This window comes from Salmo trutta, chromosome 22 (assembly GCF_901001165.1).
Source record: "Salmo trutta chromosome 22, fSalTru1.1, whole genome shotgun sequence".
In the NCBI taxonomy this organism is placed as follows: domain Eukaryota; kingdom Metazoa; phylum Chordata; class Actinopteri; order Salmoniformes; family Salmonidae; genus Salmo; species Salmo trutta.
The window spans coordinates 24,480,195-24,508,042 of record NC_042978.1 but is presented as its reverse complement, the minus strand read 5'-3'; the positions used below and the strand labels follow the sequence as shown (position 1 = coordinate 24,508,042).

Genomic DNA, 27,848 nt, shown 5'->3' with positions numbered 1-27,848 from the left:
AGAATCTCAGGATTATTACACCTCTGATGAATAAATAAAGGTTTCTAAATGGCAAGGTTGAAGCCAGACTATTTTCCAGTAAATAAAAGTACAATTACTGTGGCGTAAACAAAATTTTTACCTATAATGAAATATGATACATTTTTCAATCAGGCTGTAAGTTGTCTATGAAAGTCAGCTATAACACCAAATAGAACTTCATTTTGAGAAGATAGCACTGCAGGAATTGCTGCAAGTACATGATGAAGTGGAACATTTTTAAGCCGTTGTTATAAGATACTGAGTGAGTGGATCGCTCTATAGTGTGTGTACATGCATTTGTGCGAACATACGTGAATACACTAGTAAACAACTGAGCATAGACATTTCTAATATTTCCTGTTGAGTTTTGTTATGTTGTACTCTACTGTAAAAACTGATCCTCAATGATTGAATGTGCACCAGTGGAGGCTGCTGAGGGGAGGATGGCTGATAATAATGGCTGGAATGGAGTCAATGGAATTGTATCAACCACATGGAAACCACATCATTGATGTGTTTGATACCATTCCATTGACTCCATTCCAGCCATTATTATGAGCCGTCTTCCCCTCTGCAGCATCCACTGGTGTGCACTCACTGTTAAAGATCAATAATCCTTCCCAAACAAATTATGCCAAAGTGTTGTGTGTATCATTCGAGTTTAAACAAGATGTTAAATGTTGCAAAGGTCAATATTACGTGCTGTTCAGTCAGAGACTGGAAGTGGCATTTACCTGATTTTGCCAAAAAAGCAAAGAGATTTTACAGAAAATTGAGTGTGCTGCTTTTATATTGTCAGGGAACTCTCGAATGGCGGCCTACATACAGTGCATTCGGAAAGTATTCAGACCCCTTGACTTTTTCCACATTTTGTTAGGTTACAGCCTTATTCTACAATGTATTAAATTGTTGTTGTCTCTAATCAATCTACACACAATACCCCATAATGACAAAGCAAAAACAGGTTTTTAGAAATGTTTGCTAACTCTGTTGAAGCACCTTTGGAAGCAATTACAGCCTTGAGTATTCTTGAATATGATGCCACAAGCTTGGCACACCTGTATTTGGGGAGTTTCTCCCATTCTTCTCTACAGATCCATCAGGTTGGATGGGGAGCATTGCTGCACAGCTATTTTTAGGTCTCTCCAGAGATGTTCGATCAGGTTCAAGTCCGGGCTCTGGCTGGGCCACTCAAGGACATTCAGAGACTTATCCCGAAGCCACTCCTGCATTGTCTTGGCTGTGTGCTTAGGGTCGTTGTCCTGTTAGAAGGTGAAAATTCGCCCCAGTCTGAGGTCCTGAAAGCTCTGGAGCAGGTTTTCATCAAGGATCTCTCTGTACATTGCTCTGTTCATCTTCCCCTCAATCTTGGCGAGTCTCCTAGTCCCTGCAGCAAAAAACATCCCCACAGCATTATGCTGCCACAACCATGCTTCACTGTAGGGATAGTGCCAGGTGTCCTACAGACGTGACACTTGGCATTCAGGCCAAAGAGTTCAATCAAAGAATCTTGTTTCTCATGGTCTGAGAGTCCTTTAGGTGCCTTTTGGCAAACCAAGTGGGCTGTCATGTGCCTTTTACTGAGGAGTGGCTTCCATCTGGCCACTCTACCATAAAGGCCTGATTGGTGGGGTGCTACAGAGATGCCTGTCCTTCTGGAAGGTTCTCCCATCTCCACAGAGGAGCTCTGGAGCTCTGTCAGAGTCACCATTGGGTTATTGGTCTCCCTGACCAAGGTCCTTCGTCCCCAATTGCTCAGGCGGCCAGCTCTAGGAAGAGTCTTGGTGGTTCTAAACTTCTTCCATGTAAGAATAATGGAGGCCACTGTGTTCTTGGGGACCTTCAATGCTGTAGAAATTCTTTGGTACCCTTCCCCAGATCGGTGTCTCGACACAATCCTGTCTCAGAGCACTACAGACAATTCCTTCAATCTCATGCCTTGGTTTTTGCTCTGACATGCACTGTCAACTGTGGGACCTTATATAGACAGGTGTGTGCCTTTCCAAATCATGTCCAATCAATTGAATGTACCACAGGTGGAGTCCAATCAAGTTGTAGAAACATCTCATGGATGATCAAAAGAAACAGGATGCACCTAAGCTCAATTTCGAGTCTTATTTCAAAGGGTCTGAATGCTTATGTAAATAAGTTACTTACGTTTTTTTATATACACTCCTCAAAAAAATAAAGGGAACACTTAAACAACACAATGTAACTCCAAGTCAATCACACTTCTGTGAAATCAAACTGTCCACTTAGGAAGCAACACTGATTGACAATAAATTTCACATGCTGTTGTGCAAATGGAATAGACAACAGGTGGAAATTATAGGCAATAAGCAAGACACCCCCAATAAAGGAGTGGTTCTGCAGGTGGAGACCACAGACCACTTCTCAGTTCCTATGCTTCCTGGCTGATGTTTTGGTCACTTTTGAATGCTGGCGGTGCTTTCACTCTAGTGGTAGCATGAGACGGAGTCTACAACCCACACAAGTGGCTCAGGTAGTGCAGCTCATCCAGGATGGCACATCAATGCGAGCTGTGGCAAGAAGGTTTGCTGTGTCTGTCAGCGTAGTGTCCTTAGCATGGAGGCGCTACCAGGAGACAGGCCAGTACATCAGGAGACGTGGAGGAGGCCGTAGGAGGGCAACAACCCAGCAGCAGGACCGCTACCTCCGCATTTGTGCAAGGAGGAGCAGGAGGAGCACTGCCAGAGCCCTGCAAAATTACCTCCAGCAGGCCACAAATGTGCATGTGTCTGCTCAAACGGTCAGAAACAGACTCCATGAGGGTGGTATGAGGGCCCGACGTCCACAGGTGGGGGTTGTGCTTACAGCCCAACACCGTGCAGGACGTTTGGCATTTGCCAGAGAACACCAAGATTGGCAAATTCGCCACTGGCGCCCTGTGCTCTTCACAGATGAAAGCAGGTTCACACTGAGCACATGTGGCAGACGTGACAGAGTCTGGAGACGCCGTGGAGAACGTTCTGCTGCCTGCAACATCCTCCAGCATGACCGGTTTGGCGGTGGGTCAGTCATGGTGTGGGGTGGCATTTCTTTGGAGGGCCGCACAGCCCTCCATGTGCTCGCCAGAGGTAGCCTGACTGCCATTAGGTACCGAGATGAGATCCTCAGTCCCCTTGTGAGACCATATGCTGGTGCGGTTGGCCCTGGGTTCCTCCTAATGCAAGACAATGCTAGACCTCATGTGGCTGGAGTGTCTCAGCAGTTCCTGCAAGAGGAAGGCATTGATGCTATGGACTGGCCTGCCCGTTCCCCAGACCTGAATCCAATTGAGCATATCATGTCTCGCTCCATCCACCAACGCCACGTTGCACCACAGACTGTCCAGGAGTTGGCGGTTGCTTTAGTCCAGGTCTGGGAGGAGATCCCTCAGGAGACCATCCGCCACCTCATCAGGAGCATGCCCAGGCGTTGTAGGGAGGTCATACAGGCACGTGGAGGCCACACACACTACTGAGCCTCATTTTGACTTGTTTTAAGGACATTACATCAAAGTTGGATCAGGCTGTAGTGTGGTTTTCCACTTTAATTTTGAGTGTGACTCCAAATCCAGACCTCCATGGGTTGATAAATTGGATTTCCATTGATTATTTTTGTGTGATTTAATAAAAGTATTTAATAAGATTATTTCATTCATTCAGATCTAGGATGTGTTCTTTTAGTGTTCCCTTTATTTTTTTGAGCAGTATTTAAATAAATTTGCAAGCATTTCTAAAAACCTGTTTTTGCTTTGTCATTAAGGGGTATTGTGTGTAGAAAACTAGAAATAAATTACATTGCCATAGCTTCCTGAAATTAGATGCACATAATATCCACTATACTGTGTATATCACCAAGGCAACAGTCCTAGCTCACAGTTAGAGGATAACACAATGAATGGCTAGGTACTGATCAGGAAGCTATTAGCCCAGCCACAACAGCTCAGATTGAAAACACCTCAGATAAGTCAATCAACCTTCGCTAATTATGAAATTACCAAACACAAGGTATTCGAGAGTAAAAGACAGGAGAACATGTACAATTGGCCTACTGGTGCACATGTCCTTTATCTTATCCATTTGTAACCGGTTTCAGGAAACTAGGCGTATGTCGCAGACGTTTGTCGCGGGTCACTACTTCACACGAGAGCCATTTGAACGTAATCTTTTTTATTTATTTTTTATCAAAATGCATTTTTTGGCAGTAATGCCTTCTCAAACATGTGAACTTTCATGTGCCTTAATATCAAACTTGTATGCCATCTGGAAATACAAATACAATTGCTAAATTACAAGCCTAGTTGGTTTAGCCACAGAAAACAACAGCAACCTTCCCACTAGCCATGATTGGCTGAGATAATGAGTGGGCTGGACTTGCTGAGAGGTGAGTTCGGATTGGTCTGCCATATAGCACGCTTCTGTCTATTTGAGCTGGTTAGTATGTGTAAGTAATCCTGTGTAACGTGGCTTTAATAATATATATATATTGCTTAGTAGAACTGCATAAGTGTTGCTATCCACTTTCTGGAGGACCTAATTTTGAAATCAGTGGAATTAGAGTATAAGGAGATGGTGAAAACACTGGTCTCCAGATTACATCTTCAAACTAAGGGCAACAATGGCATCCGTGACAGGGAGAAGCATCCAGCCATGATGTATACAGGTAAGATAGTCAAGCTAGCTACATTTTCAGATATTATACATTTCTAATTTTGACATATACTATTTTAATTTCAAGTTAAAGTGAACTGTTAGCTAGCTAGCTAACGTTAGCTGGCCGGCTCGCTAGCTAACGTTATGTGTATGATCTTTTATTCGTATCTCAGAGCCATTTGCTTTGCTTGTTATAGCCTAATGTTATCTAGCTAACATTGAACCAGGTTGGTTAGCTACCTGCATATTCATGCAGGGTAGTAACGTCATGAGTTGTGATTATTGTTTATTGTTTAGCTAGCTAGCTAGCTACATGTCTTAACAAAAGACTCCACTTTATTAGAATATCACTGCGACAACTGTTAGCCAGTTAGCTTGGGTGCTTGACTGCTGTTGTTAGGACAGAATGCTCAGATCAACCCATAAAGAGATTGGTGGAGCTAAAGCTTAAGAGGGTGTGAACGAATCTGAATGGGTGTAGACAAAGAAGAGCTCTGCAGTAGGTAACAAAACAATTCAAATTCCATTTTCTCAAAAGTGAGGTTACAAATGTATCAACTTTCAAATCAGAATTACTTTCCCATTGTTCCTCAAATGCAGTGTATGATATATAATTTTGTAGCTCTGTGTTTCTGCTTTTATCCAATGTAAAAAACACAATTTCAAACTTTGCTACATAAGACCAAATCAAGGCGGTTGGTCACATTTATCAATGAGGTTGTAACTAGTCTGTGAAAATCAATAGTGACACCAACACGTGTGTTGTGAGCGGAGAGCACCAAAAATTGGGGGCATGTTGGGTAAACAAAGATACAGCACTCTAAAAGACGCTGCATCTGGAGAGGAACAGATTAAATCAAGGTACTCCATGCAAATGGGCTGTTCAGAGAGGCGCAAAGGGTAAACACTTTCACAGTGCTGGATATGATGAGATGCTTATTCTTAATCTCCTAGTAACACCCCAACATTAAACAAAGCAGGCACAGTTCATTTTGGGTGATTACAGAGCAATGAGATTCTGAGAAAATCCTCCAAATGCATCAGTAAACTAAGCGCTCAAATTTAAGGTCATAATGTGGACCCCATTTACTGATCCTGCTACCTTTCTCTCTAAATAGTCCATTGTGCAAAGTAAATATTGTGGCACTTGTTTTCCAGACGGAATACCACAACAACAAGGTAACACAGAACAAACAGGCTACCATCAGTCCTGAAACAAGGTAACTCAAGTGATAAAAAAAAAGATACAGTACAAGGTTTATGACTTATCTTTTTTAAAGTAAAAACATTTAATAAAACGGACCTGCTGGTGCAATAAATATTGTACTAAAAGCTACAATTGATCACAAGGCTACTTTCTCTGAATTCAAAGCATTGTCAAAAAAAACATACAAAAAGGAACCTTTCCATTGCATTAATCATAATGAATAATGTGTCATTCTCAGTAAACCATGAACCTGACATTGGACTGACATTGGCATGGCTCGGTTATTGGATGTGGTTCAACTCTATTCACAGTCTCTTTGAGATTTCCTACATGTCCATGGAGCAGTCAAATACTGAACATCCATCTTAGGTAAAAATAGAGATACAAATTATCATTTTAATAGATGAAAGACTCTGAGACACAAATAAAATACAGAACACTCTGTCAAAACACCTGTGGCAGTACTGTTTGAATGACCAACCAGTGACATGGGTAGATAGATGAAAGAATGTTGATAATACTCAGCGCTGATCTGAAGTCTAAACACACCAGCACTGACCTTTTCACTTTATTATACATTATAATTAGTGTGATTATGTGTGAGCTCCCAGCCTATATTTCCCCCCAATCAAAGGAACTGCACTAGTGCAAGCAACATTAATGAGTCATTGAGTTGTGGACAAGAGATGAAAAGGTAACTGGTCTGTTTAAGTTTAGTTTTTAGTTTAGTTGTTTTTTGGTGGGGGGACTACATGACCACAGTATTTGAATATTTTGCAAATATACTGTACACACACACACACTCACATACACATATAGACATGTGGTTAGCATGTACTGTAGTAAGACAGAGATGCAAAATGAACAACAATTTAGCTTCTGTACCCCACAGTCAGCAGTTCTTCCACTAACCTGCCATGCAGAAGTCACCTTCACAGATTAAACAGGCTTCATCACAAAGGGCTCAGGAACTTCAATCTACATTTGGTCTATTTAAAAATAATAAGCCATAATGATGCACACAAACTAGTTAGTACCAGTCATTCCATTCTAGCCCATTTAATGGTTGTCGCTTAGCCAGAATAAGATGCATTTTACATGATTGAATATGACTCGGTTTAATTACATTTGCTTTAATTGTTCAGTAGATTTGAATGTTTTTTGTGCAGTATAGCGCCGTTTTAGAGCAAACATCATATGAGATGCTGTATTACTATCCTTTTGCTCAGACCACTGACATCTAGCCAGGCTACCCAACCACATCGCTCCGGCCAAGCGCTATGCCTACTAGCATTTCTTCTCCACGTAGCGATAGGTAAAGCAGGGGCATTAAATTCAGTATGAGTCGTCAGGCAAACTGACATCACCCTGGGGTCAACACAACACATAGCAACCAGCCTGCCTCTGAATCTAACACCCTGTATCTTGAATTATTAGATATTGATCGAAAATGAAATTTGATGGACGTCCAACCTTTGATTCTTACCTTGTAAAGTAAGGGCGCTTGTCCAAGTTTTAATAGTGCAATCTGGTTGGTGACATTCATTGTAGTTCTGGCTCTTCTCATGTCCTCCAAACCTCCATACTGCACATCCACTACTACTGCCTTAAATGGAGAAAGGAGAAAATAAATATCAGACTACTTTAAACCATTGGTACAAAAGGCAAAAATGATGAATGGCAACTGAATCGGAAATAATAGGTGCAAACATTTTGCAAATGGCATCCACAATCACACCTGTGGTGTGGTTTGGAAGGCACAATAATGACTAATGAACGTCTGTCTGTGTGCTGGAGGAGCCAGACTGAAAGTTAAAGAAAAGTCGTGGAGTTGAGCGAGGAGACACAGCAGCGATGCTATTTCCGAGTGGGACTCTCCTGCTGCATTACCTGGGTCCAATTCATTTTTCATGTGGCCTGGGGGCAAATGAAATGCGATGCCGGTAAGCAGAGTACATCTCGTTTGCATGAGGAGAACAGGGGAGTGGGAGATTTATCATCCTTGTCAGCATTTGCATCATAAAAGCGCTCCGTTAAACTCTACGGAACAGACACCAAATTGAAATACAGAGAGATTTCTAGTCTGACTGAGATTCTCTTTTTTCTTTCCAGAGGTAATGAAATTAACGATGTTGCTTGCTGCACTGAGCGTATTTCTTCTGTACACCAGATGAATTCTTTTCCGTTCACTATTCATCTGGCCTATGTGGTGGATGAGGGAGGCAATGTTTGTTTCTCCATCGACCTAATTGAAAGTAGCAAAAATCCCCCAATAATGAACTATTATCATGTTGAGGAGTTAAATTGCCACCTCAGTCAGGGGCTGTTATTATGTCTCAGACAGAGAGGGTGGCAACATGTCCTGCTTGAATGAGGAGCAAATTCAATTGCTTCTCAATGAAATGGAAATTGAACACATCTACTGTAACATAATCAGAATCAGAATAAGAGCCATGCATCACATGCAACAGTAGATCATTACAAACATTATAAACACTGGGATTGTTTACTAAAAATCACCCACCTCCACAAACACACACTGCATTAATCAGCATGTCCCAGTATATGAGCTTGGTGTAGTAAAAATTCATAAGGCACTCTGTTAAGGCTTAGATGGGGTGGACAGGGAGACTGGAAGGGGTATTCATACACCACTGGTCCAGAGAGGTACTGCTGAATTAGTAACAATATCTATTCCCCTTGGTGGATGTCTTTGTTTGGTCTGGGTCCAGCAGGAGACATCCTGGCACAGGCTCATGTATTTAAAAAGCTATTATGTGGAGTTAACAATCAGAGCCAGAAGAGGCAGTATGCCTTCTTTTCTCTACCCTGCTCTGCTCTGGCTGCTCCTCACTCAGAGTTAAAACACTGCAGTTCTCCAGTGCCAGCTTGACAGAAACAATGGCTGAATTAAATGTCTCTGTGTCTATATGAAATTAGATTTCCTTGCTATCAAATATTAACACAAGATGACTTACAGAAAGTGTAATGAGGCAAGGCCATGCATTCATTTTTAAATAGGTACTGTCATACTATTTCCTTCTGAGGAGCAAATCTCAAATCAATGGAAATCACCACTAAAAAGAGACAGAGAGATGAAAGATAGTCATATAAAGTAAGTCTGAATGTACGTAATTTTTATGATACCTTATTTACATAAGTATTCAGACCCTTTGCAATGAGACTTAAAATTGAGCTCAGGTGCATCCTGTTTCCATTGATCATCCTTGAGATGTTTCTACAAGTTGATTGGAGTTCACCTGTGGTAAATTCAATTGATTGGACATGATTTGGAAAGGCACACACCGGTCTATATAAGGTCCCACAGTTGACGGTGCATGTCAGAGCAAAAACCAAGCCATGAAGTCAAAGGAATTGTCCGAAGAGCTCTGAGACAAGGATTTGCAGCATTGAAGGTCCTCAAGAACATAGTGGCCTCCATCATTCTTAAATGGAAGAAGTTTGAAACCACCAAGACTATCTAGAGCTGGCCAACTGGCCAAACTGAGTAATCGGGGGAGAAAGGCCTTGGTCAGGGAGGTGACCAAGAACCCGATGGTCACTCTGACAGAGGTCCAGTGTTCCTCTGTGGAGATGGGAGAACCTTCCAAAATGACAACCATTTCTGTAGCACTTCACCAATCAGGCCTTTACGGTAGAGTGGCCAAATGGAAGTGACTCTTCAGTAAATGGAAGAAGCCACTCCTCAGTAAATGGAAGAAGCCACTCCTCAGTAAAAGGCACACAAAAGCCCGCTTGGAGCTTCCCAAAAGGCACCTAAAGTGATATTTATGTTGTTGTTTTTATAAATTTGCAAAAATGTCTAAAAACATGTTTATGCTTTGTCATTATGGGGTATTGTGTGTAGATTGATGAGGTGGAAAAATAATGAATCCATTTTAGAATAAGGCTGTAACGTAGCAACATTTGAAAAAGTCAAGGGGTCTGAATACTTTCCAAATGCACTGTAGTTTATTGATGTGTTGCATGGCTCAAACAATGATAATTAATTCTTCAAACAGAGCCTGATTACCCTGAGGAGGATCCCCGTTTGACCACTGAGGATGTACAGCTCTACCAAGCTAAAATGGTCTTGTTATACTACATGCTTGTCACGCCTGCTCCCGATCTTCCCCCCTGGCGCTTGAGGGCGCCAGGCTGCCCTGTATTACGCACTCCTGCCACCATCATTACGCACACCTGCCTTTCCTCATCACGCGCATCAGCGAGATTGGACTCACCTGGACTCAATCACCTGTTTATTACCTCCCTATGTTTGTCAATTCTCCAGCTCTGTTCTCCGCTGCAGCATTGATTGTCGTCTGTCTTTGTGTTTCCCAGTTCTGACGCTGTTCCTGTTCTGTTGCATGTCCGTTCCAAATTAAATGTCAACTCCCCGTACCTGCTTCTCTTCTGCAGCGTCGTTCCTTACAATGCTGTTGTTGTTGATGATGTTGTTTTCTTCCAGCCTACCTTCCTTCGCTATATTGTTCCAGAGTAATTTTCATTGTAAAGTTGGAGATGATTTGACAAGGCAGTAAAGTACAGTTGGATGACTAAGATAAAGAGAGAATTACATTTTCTCTGTATGAGAGAAAGATAATGATAGTCACTGCCCAGCTTTAAATAGGACTTTTACCAAATGAACCCCACAAACTCATAAAACAGAATATATTTCTATGCCATTAGTATAAGACTGAGTGTGGAACAGCATGATATTTGAGATTAACTTCCTAATGTCCGCTCTTTAAAAATGTATAGCTGCGCAGTGAATTTGATCTCCATTGCCACTTGAACTTCTATTTCTCTCTATACATCCTCTGATGGCCGGCTTGTGTTGAGGTGGGCTTTTAATACATGCATATTTCATATATGTTCAATTAGGTTACAACTGTCAGTATGTTTTCCCTGCAAGAGGGGGTGAATTTTCTACTCTCTCTCTCTCTCTGTGATCCTGAGAATGGGGAGTGGAATGGGGAGTGGACTAATGAGAATTGCTCACTGACCCCTCCGTCACAGCGACAGGCTCAGAGATGACAGATCCCATGGAGCCTCAGCCCAGCACATTACTATGGAGTCCCCAGGCCTTTCATCCATCAAACCAGCCATATTTGTTTTTCTAAACTGACGTTTAGATATTGCAAATGCCATTTAATTCAAGGCAGCACACTGAACAGTGCATGGAACCAGGCCTGTGATGGATGGCTTTGACTCCTGTTTTGGGGAGACAGATGCAGAGGACTAGGCTTGGAGTATACTTTGCATTCAGACTTTGTATTCTCCAACTGTTCTCCTGTACCTTTAGCCCACTCAGCCCTCAAGGGGATAACAGCCATTTCCTTCAGACACTCTCTCTCTGTGTTCCCCTGGAGACAGAAAGCATAACCTCTAAAAATAGCCCTGCTATATTTCTTATGTCTGCAAGTGTGTGGACAGACTTGCATAATGACTTGGATTAACCTTCAATCTCAAGGATGCATTTGCGCCTGTGTCTTGTAAATATACTGACTAAAGCCAGCAGTGCTCTCATATTCCTGCAGGGAGGGGATGTTTATTGTGACTCATAAAATTGGACTGTGATTTTGATATACCTGAACTGGGAACCAACTTTAACATTTATGTCTTGACCTTTCGCTGTGGCCTTTTGGGTGATCACCGCTGTGAGGGAGAAGCAGGAATGCGAAACAAAGCTAACTGGAGCCAGCCAGGTAGAGTGCAGGGCTGCTACTACCATTCAAGTCAGGAAAATCACACACACAGATGGTGACAATAGTTGGAGGTGGAGAACCAGGAGATGACTGGGGAACATAGCATTAACCAGCCTGGGGTTAGTGCATTCTGCTGTCCATGCAGAGAATGAGACGGGGTGAGTGTGCTGTACCTCTAGACTGCCTGTGGCAGAGTAGGCAGCGTAAGAGAAGTGTTGGTCTGCCGTGGGGTTGTTGTTGTGGTTCCTGGGGTCACACTGAGCCCCGCTGGGCAGGAAACACTCGTGGCTGGCACGGTCCACAATTCTGCTGGAGGAGGGGCCAGGCAGGCTGAGGAGGACGCTGTAATTGGACAGCTGGACGTCTGTCAAGCCCAGGTCTGTCCACTGTTGGTACAGGTGCTTAGCCCTGGCCTCCTCGTTGTCATCTGATATGCTAATGAAAGGCCTGATGGGAGACAGAGAAAGAGATGTAGTTATTAATGTCTATTTACTACTGTGTGTGGCAGGAATCCTGGCAGATGCTTTGGAAACAGACTTACCAAAGCAATCACACATTATCAATTTGGCTAATTAACAAATAGTTTATTTTAGTTATTGTTCACACTACCGGTGTTCAGGATATCTGTGACAGAATGAAGTCTACTTTTTTCCATTATTTATTTTGAAGACAGTAAATTGGTCTTAACCCAGAAGCGTCAACAGGTCTTAACCCAAATGCTTTTAATCCAAAGCATCAACATAAATGTCATAATTTCAACAATAAAAAAGTAATTTGTCATGCAACTAGTTACCAACAATTTTTTTTGACAGACAGCGTCTCTCAGTCATTACCAATTTCAGGTCAAAAATTGGTGATGCTTTTAAGCTAAAATGTGTTGGGCTTTTAGGGTTAAAATGTGAATAATGACTGACCAGAAAATGTTCTGAACAAATGGATGCACTAATAAAACTGTGACAAAACTGTGAACACATTACCAACAGGATGGGTAAACATGAAGGAGAGGAGTAAAGTGATGATAAAGGTGCTCTTCTAGCAGTTTTCAACACTATGATATGATTTATCTACCATACTAAGTAATGTACGACTCCTCTTTAAATCTGCGTATTCCTCCAAAGCTCAGTTGTCCTGAGTCTGCACAACTCTGCCAGGACCTAGGATCAAGGGTGACACTCAAGTGTTTTAGTACTATATCTCTTGACACAACGATGAAAATGATCATGGCCTCTAAACCTTCAAACTGCATACTGGACCCTATTCCAACTAAACTACTGATAGAGCTGCTTCCTGTGCTTGGCCCTCCTATGTTGAACATAATAAATGGCACTCTATCCACCGGATGTGTACCAAACTCACTAAAAGTGGCAGTAATAAAGCCTCTCTTGAAAAAGCCAAACCTTGACCCAGAAAATATAAAAAACTATCGGCCTATATCGAATCTCCCATTCCTCTCAAAAGTTTTAGAAAAAGCTGTTGCACAGCAACTCACTGCCTTCCTGAAGACAAACAATGTATACGAAATGCTTCAGTCTGGTTTTAGACCCCATCATAGCACTGAGACTGCACTTGTGAAGGTGGTAAATGACCTTTTAATGGCGTCAGACCGAGGCTCTGCATCTGTCCTCATGCTCCTAGACCATAGTGCTGTTTTTGATGCCATCGATCACCACATTCTTTTGGAGAGATTGGAAACCCAAAATGGTCTACACGGACAAGTTCTGGCCTGGTTTAGATCTTATCTGTTGGAAAGATATCAGTTTGTCCTCTGACAAATCAACTGTAAATTTCGGTGTTCCTCAAGGTTCCGTTTTAGGACCACTATTTTTTTCACTATATATTTTACCTCTTGGGGATGTCATTCGAAAACATAATGTTAACTTTCACTGCTATGTGGATGACACACAGCTGTACATTTCGATGAAACATGGTGAAGCCCCAAAATTGCCCTCGCTGGAAGCCTGTGTTTCAGATATAAGGAAGTGATTGGCTGCAAACTTTCTACTTTTAAACTCAGACAAAACAGAGATGCTTGTTCTAGGTCCCAAGAAACAAAGTGATCTTTTGTTGAATCTGACTATTAATCTTGATGGTTGTACAGTCGTCTCAAATAAAACTGTGAAGGACCTCGGTGTTACTCTGGACCCTGATCTCTCTTTTGACGAACATATCAAGACTGTTTCAAGGACAGCTTTTTTCCGTCTTCGTAACATCGCAAAATGTTCTGTCCAAAAATGATGCAGAAAAATTAATCCATGATTTTGTCACTTCTAGGTTAGACTACCGCAATGCTCTACTTTCCGGCTACCTGGATAAAGCACTAAATAAACTTAATTTAGTGCTAAATATGGCTGCTAGAATCATATTACTCCAGTGCTAGCCTCCCTACACTGGCTTCCTGTTAAGGCAAGGGCTGATTTCAAGGTTTTACTGCTAACCTACAAAGCATTACATGGGCTTGCTCCTACCTACCTATCCTGCCGTACATACCAATACGTATGCTACGGTCACAAGACGCAGGCCTCCTAATTGTCCCTAGAATTTCTAAGCAAACAGCTGGAGGCAGGGCTTTCTCCTATAGAGCTCAATTTCAATGGAATGATCTGCCTACCCATGTGAGAGACGCAGACTCGGTCTCAACCTTTAAGTCTTTATTAAAAGACTCATCTCTTTAGTAGGTCCTATGATTGAGTGTAGTCTAGCCCAGGAGTGTGAAGGTGAACGGAAAGGCACTGGAGAAATGAACCGCCCTTGCTGTCTCTGCCTGGCCGGTTCCCCTCTCTCCACTGGGATTCTTTGCCTCTAACCCTATTACAGGGGCTGAGTCACTGGTTTACTGGTGCTCTTCTATGCCGTCCCTGGGAGGGGTGCGTCACTTGAGTGGGTTGAGTCACTGACGTGGTCTTCCTGTCAGGTTGGCGCCCCCCTTTGGCTTGTGCGTGGGGGAGATCTTTGTGGGCTATACTCAGCCTTGTCTCAGGATGGTAAGTTGGTGGTTGAAGATATCCTCTAGGGGTGTGGGGGCTGTGCTTTGGCAAAGTGGGTGGGGTTATATCCTGCCTGTTTGGCCCTGTCTGGGGGTATCATCGGATGGGGCCACAGTGTCTCCTGACCCCTCCTGTCTCAGCCTCCATTATTTATGCTGCAGTAGTTTATGTGTCGGGGGGCTAGGGTCAGTCTGTTATATCTGGAGTATTTCTCCTGTCTTATCCGGTGTCCTGTGTGAATTTAAGTATGCTCTCTCTAATTCTCTCTTTCTCTCTTTCTTTCTTTCTCTCGGAGGACCTGAGCCCTAGGACCATGCCTCAGGACTACCTGGCATGATGACTCCTTGCTGTCCCCAGTCCACCTGGCCATGCTGCTGCTCCAGTTTCCACTGTTCTGCCTGCAGAACAGTCTCTTGAACATCTTGGCCATGTTCTGTTATAATCTCCACCCGGCACAGCCAGAAGAGGACTGGCCACCCCTCATAGCCTGGTTCCTCTCTAGGTCTCTTCCTAGGTTTTGGCCTTTCTAGGGAGTTTTTCCTAGCCACCGTGCTTCTACACCTGCATTGCTTGCTGTTTGGGGTTTTAGGCTGGGTTTCTGTACAGCACTTTGAGATATCAGCTGATGTGAGAAGGGCTATATAAATACATTTGATTTGATCTAAAATGGCATGCATAATTACTATGAATACAATACAATGTAATAAGATATTTTATAACTATACATATAATTGATCATGACAAAATTATGTCAAAGCAGATAACTGAGCCAAACCACATTTAATTTAAATTCAAGGAATACTGATGTATGCTATCCTCTAAATCATGACTCATTCAATGTGTTCATGTTCATTACATTCATCTACCAAAAGACACAATACTATGATGCTAAATAACAGAAATAAAAACCAAAGCACAATTTATTTTTCTTTAAATAAAACCAAAATGTTTTACCCAGACCTCTTATTAACTCGGGATTTTAGTCTGAGTTTTGAACTTTTTTACAAGGAGAAATTCACTTTAACCACCCAGTGTTGGTTATATTAGAAATAAATCATTATTTCCAGTTCCAAGATAATGAATGAAAAAAGTGGAAGAACAGCACATTGACAACTTTCTTAACAAGAAGGGTAAACCTGAAATGGGTAAATACATAACTTTATCTGTTTGGGAGAAAAGGTTCTTAGAACATTATTTAATGTCCCCATCAAATATAGACATCTAATGAAGTTTGCATAAAAGTCTGTTTATTTGAAAACTGAAACCCATCTCACGTCTTAAAGGCCAAAAGAGACTAGCTATAAGGACAATTCTCCTAACCATCGTAATCATGTTGTGTTTTACTGATCCCACTAAAGGTAAGAAGTACCAGAGCATTACATTGAAACTAGTTCTGTGTCACTGAATATAAAGACATTACATTACAATTATACGCAATATTTGGTAAGACATTTCCAAACAGTATCTTTTGTTTTGACCTTATTTCATAATCAGGAGTGACACATCAAAATAACTTAGACAGAAAGACGTCCTGTTACTGACCATTGGAAAGGGCAAGTTTAGGAGGAAAACAGTCATAAATAAACCAGTTAGTCATGAACAGATCTCTGAACACCGTGAAAATGACATTCACCACCCGGCCTGGAAGATGACTGATCAACAGTCAAACACCACCAGGGATTCATGAGTATTACACAACGGCTGGGTCTAATCTTGAATGCTGATTGGTTAAAACCGCATTACAGCCGGTGTCTATTACACAAGTTACAGTACCACTGGCTAAATCTATGTCGTTAAAATGTGCAATCCACTGTCTCATCAGCCCAGGCAGGGAAGTTATAAACTTTACCTCCACTATAAAAAGCATTTAGACATTATCTCACATTTCTTTTAGACTAACATTTTGTTTTTAAACGCAAAGAATTGTATAAACCTTACTGTCTGTCTCTCCGACATTTGAAACATTGTTTCAGTATTCAAATGCGATCCCCAACTGTCCCATAGTAATGAACGTATAGTAGTCGGAAGTCGGGACGAGAGAGAGGCAGGCAGCGTTTCTCAGCCAGTCGAAATCATGAATCAGCTGGCATCATTTTTATGGATATACAAAGAAATGTAAATTGAAAAAAGGTAAAACTAAATGAAGTTCAGCTAATTTGTAGTCTTTCCAGCTTCAGTTTGAAGTTGTGTTAGCTGTGTTGTTGGCTAGCTCCTCTGAAAAACAGTGTCTTGACGAGAGAGCACATTTTCTATGCCAGGCGATAACGTGCCTCATTAGCTCATTGTTATGGATGTATCCAAATAAATGTCACTAGAAAACACCTTTAATAACAAATGCAAATGCCGCTACTGTTGTTATTCTGTCTGTTTGACGTGACGGTAAGTTAGCCGTAGTTGGCTAGCTAGCAACAAGGGGTAGCAACACTAGATTTGTTTCGGGACTACGATCTTGTGGAAGGATGAAATGGTATGAATAAATTAATTAAAATACATTTTTTTTAATGAAAATATATGAATCATTACTTGAATAGTTTGGTAACCCATTGTATAAAAGTGATAATGCCCTCGAAACCAGTGTTTGGAGGATATATTGGCATGGATTGCCGGCCCTCGACTAACAACACCCTCCAAACACCGGCTTCCTGGGCATTATCACTTAATTAGAATGGCCCCAAATACATGCTATTACACCTGGTCTGGATGAGCTCTGAATGATACAGTACGTTGGGCTATTGTAAATAGATAAGTGTCCCTAAATTGAGATCGCAATGGTGGACTAAATGAGACAATATCCTTCAGCAGAAATTTTCATCAGTGTCTCCACCATGCGGTTTCTCCAAAATGTCCCTTTTGGACCGTCAACATTCCACTTTCTCTGAATCCTGAACATTTTGGCCACTAAACACAAAGACGAAACTCCTGTAACAATCCAAAGGAATACCTAGGTTTGGATATGGACCTCCCTTACATTCTGCTGCCATAAATGGGTAGCAGTTCCAACTGAATTTCAATTCCCAATATATGGAATGAAAGTCTCACAGCAGTTATGGTTAAGAACAAGTCATTCAGACATCACTATTAAGTGGAGGATTCCACATCTTTGTACACCACTACCTGGCCTGGGTCACTGTCCCTAGAACAGTGACAGTTACAGACCATTTGGGAGGTGAGTTGGGATAAGTAGGATACCTGATGTCATCACACACAGCACCACTTGAGACAACATGATTCACAGGACTGGGGCCCAAGTCCCACACCACAGGGTGCCACTCAACAGCTTGGTTGGCTGACTGAAGCCTCCTCACAGCCGGCGAAGAGAGCTGGGATTCTGACACACACAAACACACTGGCTGCTGCTCCTGGCGATGGTCGAGAGGCACTCGGCCCGCAGACCAGAAGATGGCAGAGAGCTCCGTTTGGGCCATCTGTTAGGGAGACTGTTTTAGATATCACACTATGTACTTCCGGCCATACATACACCCTGCAGACTAGGACTTACACTAAACATTCTCCCCAACAACAACATCTTACTCTACTTTAGAGTCAGTGCGGGTTGTTGAGTTGTCACTTGGGGTTGTTAATCCTACAAAATTCACAACTTCCCTACACAAATATTGTAACGAGTTATGGGAAAATAAAAGCTTCTGTTTGTGTGGGATTGGATTTGGACGATCTCTATTGGAGGCATTTTTATCCTCTCAGACCACTATTTTAACAAATAAATAAATACCCAAAATAAGACCTGGCTCCTGGCTCACTGTTATTACCATTTTGCTCTCCTAATTAAATGCATCTGAGTGACAGGGATTGACAGCTGGTGGATCCGTGTCTGTGGTAGATATGGTCACCGGGGGTACCTGGGGTACTGTCGACCAGGGCCTGGCCAATTGATAGCAACTGTCTTTGTGGCTGTTGAACTGTGGCAGAATGCTATTATGGATGATAATGCTGGCAGGACCGGCCCCTGCTCTTTAAAAAAGTGCTATAGCTCCCTGCCACTCTACATCTGGGTCCCAAGCGAGGCTTCACTGTTGAACCGCTAACAAAGGAAAAGATGGAAGCTATCCCTACCTGAACGGCTATACCTACCTGTGTTTCAGCGCAGTGTCTGACTCCTCTGTATTTCACCTTGAGATGAGGTGACTGACAGTAATGCATATTAAAATGCTAGACCAGTGGTCACCAACTGGTCGATCTCCAATGCATTCCTAGTCAATCACCAAACATTTATGTAAAAAAAACAATGATAAAGCCTTATGTTCCTTTTTCTTTTTCGCACAGTTTTTTTTCCGTTTCCCACTTGATTCAGCAGCCCTAGCGCCAGGAAGGCAAAGTGTTCCCATTTTTAACCATTTAATGTGTCTGAAGGTAAAACTCCGCCTACCCAGCATGCCCAGAGAGCAAATCAAGCGTACCTATAGGCCTACCACTGGCCAATCAGATAGCTCAGATCACTGTGTCTGCAGTTTCCTCGAGCGCACAGCAAAGTTGTTACTGTGAAATTTCCAAACTTTCAAAACCGTTACTAGAGAGAAACTGTCAATGAAATACAATGAAGAGCTGCTGTTTTTATGAGTAAGTTCATGTTTAAGTTGTTATTCAGCACTTCACTGTCAACACTTTTATAAGCCATAAAACGTGCTTCTCCCTACTTCCACTCACGCTACAACCAGCATTGCAGCTGCAATGAATGAGTAGAAAATTGTATCGATAAGCTTCCATTGTTATTATTAACGGTTTGTGTAATATTATTAACGTCTTTTTTAATATTGAGGAATAATTCACTTTCTCTGGTCATAGGAGTAACAACATGAATTGGTGCATTAGGCAGAAATAATGCAGTGTGACTTAAGTTTTGCCATGAGCTGGAAGACTGTGTGCCTTTTTTGGTCAATCTCAGCGGTGGGACGGTGAGAGGCAGCCTCTCTGCTACTCTCTCCCTCCCTCTCCTCAGACAGACCATCAGATGCAGACCATCAGTCCAGTAAAATAAACAACATTTTGAGAGCTTGGGACTAAGGTTCTATCTATTTTTGTCCAAATTGAGTTATTGACATAGCCTTGTTCTATTCAGTGTTCTCTACATATATAGTACTCTAAATGCGCAATTCATGTTATAACATTCAAAAGAATACAATATAAAAATTGCTGACACTATTCAAACCAATGAGGGTTCGGAACTTTAAAGCCAATTATCTCATAATCATCGTTTTGCAGATAGAACCTTACAGTTCCAAGCTCTTGAAATTATGTATTATCGGTGTGATCATATACCGCAAATTTTGAAATATAATTTCAAAGTGGTCTGAGAAGAACAACATTGGCAGGTAAATTCAAACATAGCCAATATGCAGTGATAATGTATTAGGCCTATAGCCTACTGCAAAAACCTCATTGCTAAAGAACTGTTTTTAATAGGTTCATGTTGCATAGGCTTACATTTTTTAAGTAATGTTTAAAAAATATCTGAGCGGTAGATCTCTGCTTGCATCTTGACTCAGAAAAGGTTGGTGACCACTGTGCTAGACTATTCCTCCAGCATAGTTGCTGTTAGTTTGCCATAATTGGATATTGTCTAGTTACAAGAAGTGGTATGCCTGTACTTAGGGGATAATGAGAATAAGGTAACAGAAAGGTTATTATCTGTTATTATCATAATTTCGAATCATCCACAGACGCTGATGTCAAAGCCTGTCAGAGGGAAACAAAAGACTGCTCCTAAACTCCAGTTGAACCCTTAAGAAGCAGGATGAAGGTGAGCATTTGTCTTTCAGCACGCAGCCCCAAAGATAAGCTCCTGACATATCGTACACATCTGCATGGGTAATGCAGAACAATGCTTAAGCGTCGCTGTGATCACATCCTGCAGCTGGAAGTGGATCCATCCAACCTGAGAGGAGGTGACACCACTGTGTTTAGTGAGCTGAAGATGGGTGTGCCAGACAGCTCCTTCGTACAAAGGGAACACCCATATTTGGCGATAAAAGCCATCGGTTCAGGTGTAGAACTACAGTGTCTGTTTCCTATGTTCTGGAACATGAGACATACAATATGACTCTTACCTAATTAAAGGGCTGACATAATGCATATTTGATGCACATTTCATCGACTACAACTATTGTTCAATGTGTTTGTTTTCATGTGAATATGGCTGTGTTTGATCACAGGGAACAGAATCACCATGAAATATGTGGCCTGTTTTTATGTACATATGCATCAAAATAAGTGGTTGTAGAGCATGTATTGTAAATCAAATACATGCATCATTAACTACTGTGCTGCATTGCATTGCATATTTACGCACACCAATAAAATCCCTTTCCATTGCTGTACCCTGCTTTACCATAATATGGTATAATATGCTATAATTAATGTCTATGTGTAGTGTTTTGGTATGCATGTCACCATTTCAGTGTCAGTGTTCCTAACAAACATTTAGGCCTATCGGCACAAAATGTTTTATATTAAAGTGTGCCCACGTTGCTGAGACGTGCACCAATAATAGCATTTTAGAAACACAGCTAGGAACAAGGAAAAACAAAATCTGTTTTTGCTGTGAACGTCTCTTCCACTGATCTGCCAGTGTTTTTGTCAGAGGGAGAATATCTTATCTCCAATCCAGGAAGTTATCCACAGTTTCTATTCATCTGGAGTAGCTCAGTGAGCCGGGGGAGCACAGGGAAGAGGAACAGAGGTAGATTCTAAAGATAAAGTAAGACAACCTACTCTTGGTGAGAGATAAGCCTTAGAAACTATTGCAAACCCTTACAAACTAAAACCTCACATGAGTACACAGTACACAAAAGTAACACATGTATAATATGCTTACAGTGTATTCGGAAAGTATTCAGACCCCTTGACTTTTTCCACATTTTGTTACATTACAGACTTATTCTAAAATGTATTAAATACACATTTTCCCTCATCAATCTACACACAATACCCCACAATGATGAAGCAAATACAATTGTTTTGTCTGCAGCATTGAAGGTCCCCAAGAACACAGTGGCCTCCATCATTCTTAAATGGAAGAAGTTTGGAACCACCAAGACTCTTCCTAGAGCTGGCCGCCTGGCCAATCTGATCAACTGGGGGAGGTGACCAAGAACCCAATGGTGACTCTGACAGAACTCCAGATTTCCTCTGTGGAGATGGGAGAAACTTCCAGAAGGACAACCATCTCTGCAGTACTCCACCAATCAGGCCTTTATGGTAGAGTGGCCAGACAGAAGCTACTCCTCAGTAAAAGGCACATGACAGCCCGCTTGGAGTTTTCCAAAAGGCACCTAAAGGACTCTCAGACCATGAGAAACAAGATTCTCTGGTCTGATGAAACCAAGAATTAACTCTTTGGTCTGAATGCCAAGTGTCACGTCTGGAGGAAACCTGGCACCATCCCTACGGTGAAGCATGGTGGTTGGCAGCATCATGCTGTGCGGATGTTTTTCAGTGGCAGGGACTGGGAGACTAGTTAGGATCGAGGAAAAGATGAACAGAGCAAAGTACAGAGAGATCCTTGATGAAAACCTGCTCCAGAGCACTCAGGACCTCAGACTGGGGCGAAGGTTCACCTTCCAACAGGACAACGACCATAAGAACACAGCCAAGACAACGCAGGAGTAGCTTCGGGACAAGTCTCTGAATGTCCTTGAGTGGCCCAGACAGAGCCCGGACTTGAACCCGATTAAGTATCTCTGGAGAGACCTGAAAATAGCTGTGTAGCGAAGTTCCCCATCCAACCTGACAGAGCTTGAGAGGATCTGCAGAGAAGAATGGGAGAAACTCCCCAAATACAGGTGTGCCAAGTTTGCAGCGTCATACCCAAGAAGACTCAAGGTTGTAATTGCTGCCAAAGGTGATTCAACAAAGTACTGAGTAAAGGGTCTGAATACTTGTAAATGTGATATTTCAGTTGTTTATTTTTTATACATTTGAAAACAATTCTAAAACCTGTTTTTGCTTTGTTATTATGGGATATTGTGTGTAGAAAAAAAACGATTTAATCAATTTTAGAATAAGGCTGTAACGTAACAAAATATAGAAAAAGCCAAGAGGGTCTGAATACATTCCAAAAACAAGCATGCCAACATAAAAGCATGGATGCACTCACACACTTATGCAGCCTTCATGCACAGCTCACATGTACACACACACAGATCTGCCTGGTTGGATAGATATTGGATAGACATTCATCACCATAAGCAAGCAATTAAGTAAGGAGGACAAGGCCAAATTCCCTTGACATTCAATGCTGAGAAGAAGACACATCTTTGAAGATATGGCCCTGATGACGAGCCTTCTCTTCCACCAGGCAGGAAGGAATACCTCACTCCTAGTGGACTATCTGGCTCAGGGCCACAGCCTTTGAAGCTGTGTCAGTTTGCCAATGAGATGTACCCTTCCTGTATCAACCCAACAGAGCTGCCCACTCCCCGCGGACTCTCTAGTGTCCAAAAGGCCGTTAGTAAACTGGCATCAGGACAAGCATGTCTGTGTGTGTAAGGAGGGTGCCTGCTGCCTGCTCAGGTCGCTTATCCCTGGATTACAGTAACTCCTGCCCTTTAGCCAAGCGCTGGCTCTCTCTGGCCCCTCTGTGTTTTAATCATTGGCTCTGGCTGTTAGCACAAATCCACTCCCTCACAGAAACTCCAGTGGAGGACTTAGCATTCTGCAACACACACTGCTCAATGCCTCAACCCACCGAGGCTCAAAGGGGGGGAAATAAAACATGACCACAAATGCACATACACCACAAAATCATGTGGGGTTTAGGTGAATGCGTCCGGTTGAACCACTCTCAAAGCCCTACGTTGTGTTTCTTTACTCTTTCAACATAATCAGGCCGACAAGTCTGGAGGAGAGGAAGGAAGTTATTGAGAGTAACAATGTAACTCCTTTTTTCAAGGAATCAGAGAAAGCAAATCCCACCGCCCTAATTAAAATCAGAAATGGGCACCGGAATTCCGCTTGGCAGAAAGTCATCTCTGCAGGCGAATGTAATAAAAATGCAGAGAGACAGAGAGAGAGTGAGAGAGAGAGTGAAGAATCCCTACATGGTGTCTCTAGATGTACTCTCCTTCTTTAACTCTCATATTATGTATAAAAAAACATAAAATAAACAACCACCTGACATTCATGGTCAATTTGGCAATTCATAAGGTAATTGAAATCTGATAGTAAAAATATATGCTTTTCATCACTCATTATTCAAAGTTGATGAAGTGCAACTGACCCGTAGTATAAGATGTTACCCAGTGGAGTGGTGAACCACAAACAGAGGATGAGAACCAAAGCTTGAACCCCATATTTTAACTGTCTGCGGTCAAGAGCGGTCTTTTAAAAAATAGAATTGCCAACTGCTGCCTGAATCCCGTGGGAGGGCCGCAGGCCTCTTTATGAATACATATACTGTACACGGACCTTCAAGGATTAATCATAGCTTGTTTCTGCTTCACTGCATTGACCACTGGCTTTATGATACACTATGACTAACAATACAATTTGACATTTGCACATTGTTAGACAGGCCTACTGTATGCCATGTTAACAACCATGTCTACCCAGTGATCCATGACATCAATCTTTTGATTTATGGGGCTTGACCAAAACCCCTACCACATGTCATGTGTTCACATTGCATTAATGTTCTGTGTGTTAAACTGATACATTAGGGTTAGGGTTGGACATTAGGGTTGGACAGCTTCATATCAGCACTGGGAAGGAAGGCCTGCGTTGCCTGGTAAAGAAAGAGGTCACTGCCAGATACAGAAACTCCTCTCTGCAGACAGATGAATAATCTTGGATTCAGAAGCTGTGCTTCACTTTCATATTTCTGGCACACACACCCTGTCCAAGCACACACAGAGGGCTTGAATGTCACTCTGTGCGTCTGGAATTCAAAGCTGCCTGTGAGGAAGTAGCGCTAGCCCTGGTCTTGGTGCTGTGCTGCGGTATGCTTCCAGTGGCTCCTTATCCTCAGACGTCTTTCTTTTAATCATCAGAAGCAGGACCCAGTGACCTGCCCGTACACCATGAACCCACCAACAACCAAACCCTCCACTAGCAAAGACCAACAAGGAGATCAGCTATGCAGTCAATCATCTCTAACTTTGAAACAAATCCATATTGTTCCTGGCAAATATCTTATCATCCAGTATTGTATTTCAACTCTCTTGACACTCATAATGGGTTTCTCCTCATTCTGTCACGAGTCCTATGTATCAGAGTGACTCTCGTTGGCACAGATACTTGGGTTTGAGAGACTGCTGCATGCTGGAGCCTTGCCAAAGGAGATGTGAAATGACTGGCGTGTAAATTGGGATTCAGACACACAGTATGTCAATGGGACATTAGCCTACAGTGGCTGTCCAGCCTGCAGCAGAAGCCCTTGTCATTGACATATAGGTCACTTAATTCTTTCAATAATCAGAAAGCATATGGTGGCTGAATCAGCTATGATTGAACAGCAAGCGGCTTATTGCAATTCCCATAATCATTGTGCCATGTGTCATAGTGCAGAATACTGATAATTATGATTGATGATCAATGAAAAACAACATTTTACAGCCACCTGCTAAACCATATTCCCCACATTATTCCCCACATTATTCCCCACATTATTCCCCACATTATTCAAATCAGAATGAGCAAAGACTCAAACTGGTATTTTGGATATGGCTTGGAGCTACACTAGGGTGACCACATTTAAAATAGCCAAATGCGGGACAACAGGATGATTTTGCGGAACATTCGCAAGACAGTGTAGCAAAACGTTGGCCGTGTTCTACCAGTAAAACGTTCAAACTGAATCTTCATGCCAAACATTTGATCTCAATCCGTTTCATGTGAATATGCATTTAGATCTTATTTCAATCACTTTTTTGTGAGCAAACTAGAGTAAATGATGTTAAGAAACTACATAGCTTTCCTGTATTTTGTTTCAATCCAAGCTAATTCTGCCTAGTGGTGTGAGCTGTTGAGTTTTGGCCCATGACAGTGTTTTTTTTACTATTCAGCTAACCATCCTAAAATCTCATAAGAAATGATTAAGTTGGTGTTTTTGATGTAACAGTAAAGTTATGCTATTTTATTTGGTTCTGTAATGTAGAATACTAATGAATCATTATGTGATATTCCAAGACATTGATTCAGCTTTGATCTAACTTTAATAATCGAGCAACATTGTGAGAAGTGGCGGAGCAACACTCCAATGAGCTCCAGCAGCATTACACTCTAAAAGCCAATTTCTGATTGATCTGGAAAAGTGGTCCGGAAGCTCCGTAAAGAGGGTGTGACGCAATGACGCTGGCCCTGGAGGCTTGCGGAGGCCAAATTGAGCTCTGTACAGAGATGCTGTGCGCTTCCAAAATGTTGTAACAACAATGAACTTATCCTCTGCAGCAGAGGTAACTCTGGGTCTTCCATTCCTGTGGTGGTCCTCATGAGAGCCAGTTTCATCATAGCACTTGATGTTTTTTGCGACTGCACTTCAAGAAACTTTCAAAGTTCTTGAAATGTTCTGTATTGACTGACCTTCATGTCTTATAGTAATGATGGATGGTTGTTTCTATTTGCTTATTTGAGCTGTTCTTGCCATAATGTGGACTTGGTCTTTTACCAAATAGGACTATCTTCTGTATACCCCCCCACCTTGTCACAACACAACTGATTGGCTGAAATGCAATATGAAGGAAAGTAATTCAAAAAATGTACTTTTAAGATGGCTCACCTGTTCATTTAAATGCATTCCAGGTGTCTACCTCATGAAGCTGGTTGAGAGAATGTCAAGAGTGTGCAAAGCTGTCATCAAGGCAAAGGGTAGCTATTTGAAGAATCTCAAATATAAATATATTTGGATTTGTTTAACACTTTTTTGGTTACTACATGATTCCATATGTGTTATTTCATAGTTTTGATGTATTCACTATTATTCTACAATGTAGAAAATTGTAAAATAAAGAGGGGGGCAATGGGGAGATTCGGGATGGAGATGCAGGTGGAAAAACGGTACAGCCTTTTTACTTCATGCTATCTTGGCTGTGCTCCTATGTCAAGCACCGGGAAATAGACTCGAACATCTCAGAAGAGTTAAGGTATTGGCTTTTCGTTTAGCTAGTTGCTTTTAATTAGCTGGATGGCTAGAGATTAGCCCTGAACCACTACAAGTGGTTCGGTGCAAACCAAGAAGCAAAGAAGTATGAATGCTCTGAATTCTGCAGACATCGGATTGACCATGGATAGCTAATTGAAGCAACATTTGTTGATGCAAAAACGAGAGACCACAAATGTGGCTGTGTTATGAAAATCTGGGAATATTTGGCCAAGGAAACCTTTCACGGTTGGTCTCTGACAGGGAATGTAAAAGAGTTAGGAAGAGAGACTTTTAAAACGGCATGAAGTAGCAGCAAATAGGTTGAATGAGCAGCTAATGAGGATGGAGAGCCTCACAAATTTGACAAAATTATTTTGGTCTAATACGCCTATTTACTTAATTTTGTAGCTCTTCGTCAAAAGCACGCTTTTCGTAAGTGGTGATGCAACTGTCGTTTCCAAGTTTAGCTGGAATTTAGCCCGAAAGGATTTGAGAAAAGTGATTGGCTAATGATAGGGCTATGACATTGGCCCATGTCTCGTCTTTCGCTGGTCAGAATATCAGATCTCAGCAATGATTGGAGAAGTGTTTAACATCACCAGTAGACTAACATATACTTATGATAGGCTATATATCTATTCAGAAGCGCAACATGATTGCAAGATAGGTTGGAATGTCTGACTGAAGTAAGGGACAAATCAAACTTTTTTTCTAAATTGGTGGTGTTTGAATTCATTGGTAAAATGCAGGACATAACTGTTTGTTTGCGGGACAAAGATTCAGAATTTCCCGTATAATTTGTGACATGTGGCTACCCTTGATGCAAAGCACGGCCCTTGCACTAAAATGGATTGTCGGAGCCGCAGTGGGGTTGTGGCGTATCGTAGTTGGGACGGGGTGTTTGCGGGGTTGCATGACTGATAGTGGAGGCACTGCAGCCCTGTGCGCTTTGCCTTGAGGGAACAGGTGTTGTGCCGAATAGCACCCCCCTAACAGAATTATCTCCCCCCCTTCGCGTGAACGCACACGCACTCAATTCTTCATTGCTGCGACATGCTAGTTGAGATTTCTGATCACGTTAGGCTGCGTTTCATTTTATTTTTTATGTCGGTTTGATCGCGGGGGAGGCTCTAGTAATGTCTGCAGTTTTCGGTTGGCTATTTGTTTCAAGTGTATTAG

General features: G+C 42.0%; 1 protein-coding gene across 2 annotated transcripts in view; it reads right to left on the bottom strand.

Annotated features, from left to right (window-relative positions):
* naaladl2 (N-acetylated alpha-linked acidic dipeptidase like 2) overlaps positions 1 to 27,848 on the bottom strand; it is a 288,194-nt gene that overhangs the window by 153,373 nt on the left and 106,973 nt on the right. For both annotated transcript variants that reach the window (XM_029707333.1, XM_029707334.1), the window contains exons 3-4: positions 11,768 to 12,041; positions 7,373 to 7,492 (exon numbers count right to left, since the gene is read on the bottom strand). In XM_029707333.1, the coding sequence (XP_029563193.1) occupies positions 7,373 to 7,492; positions 11,768 to 12,041 (394 nt within the window). The remainder of the gene's footprint in view (positions 1 to 7,372; positions 7,493 to 11,767; positions 12,042 to 27,848) is intronic.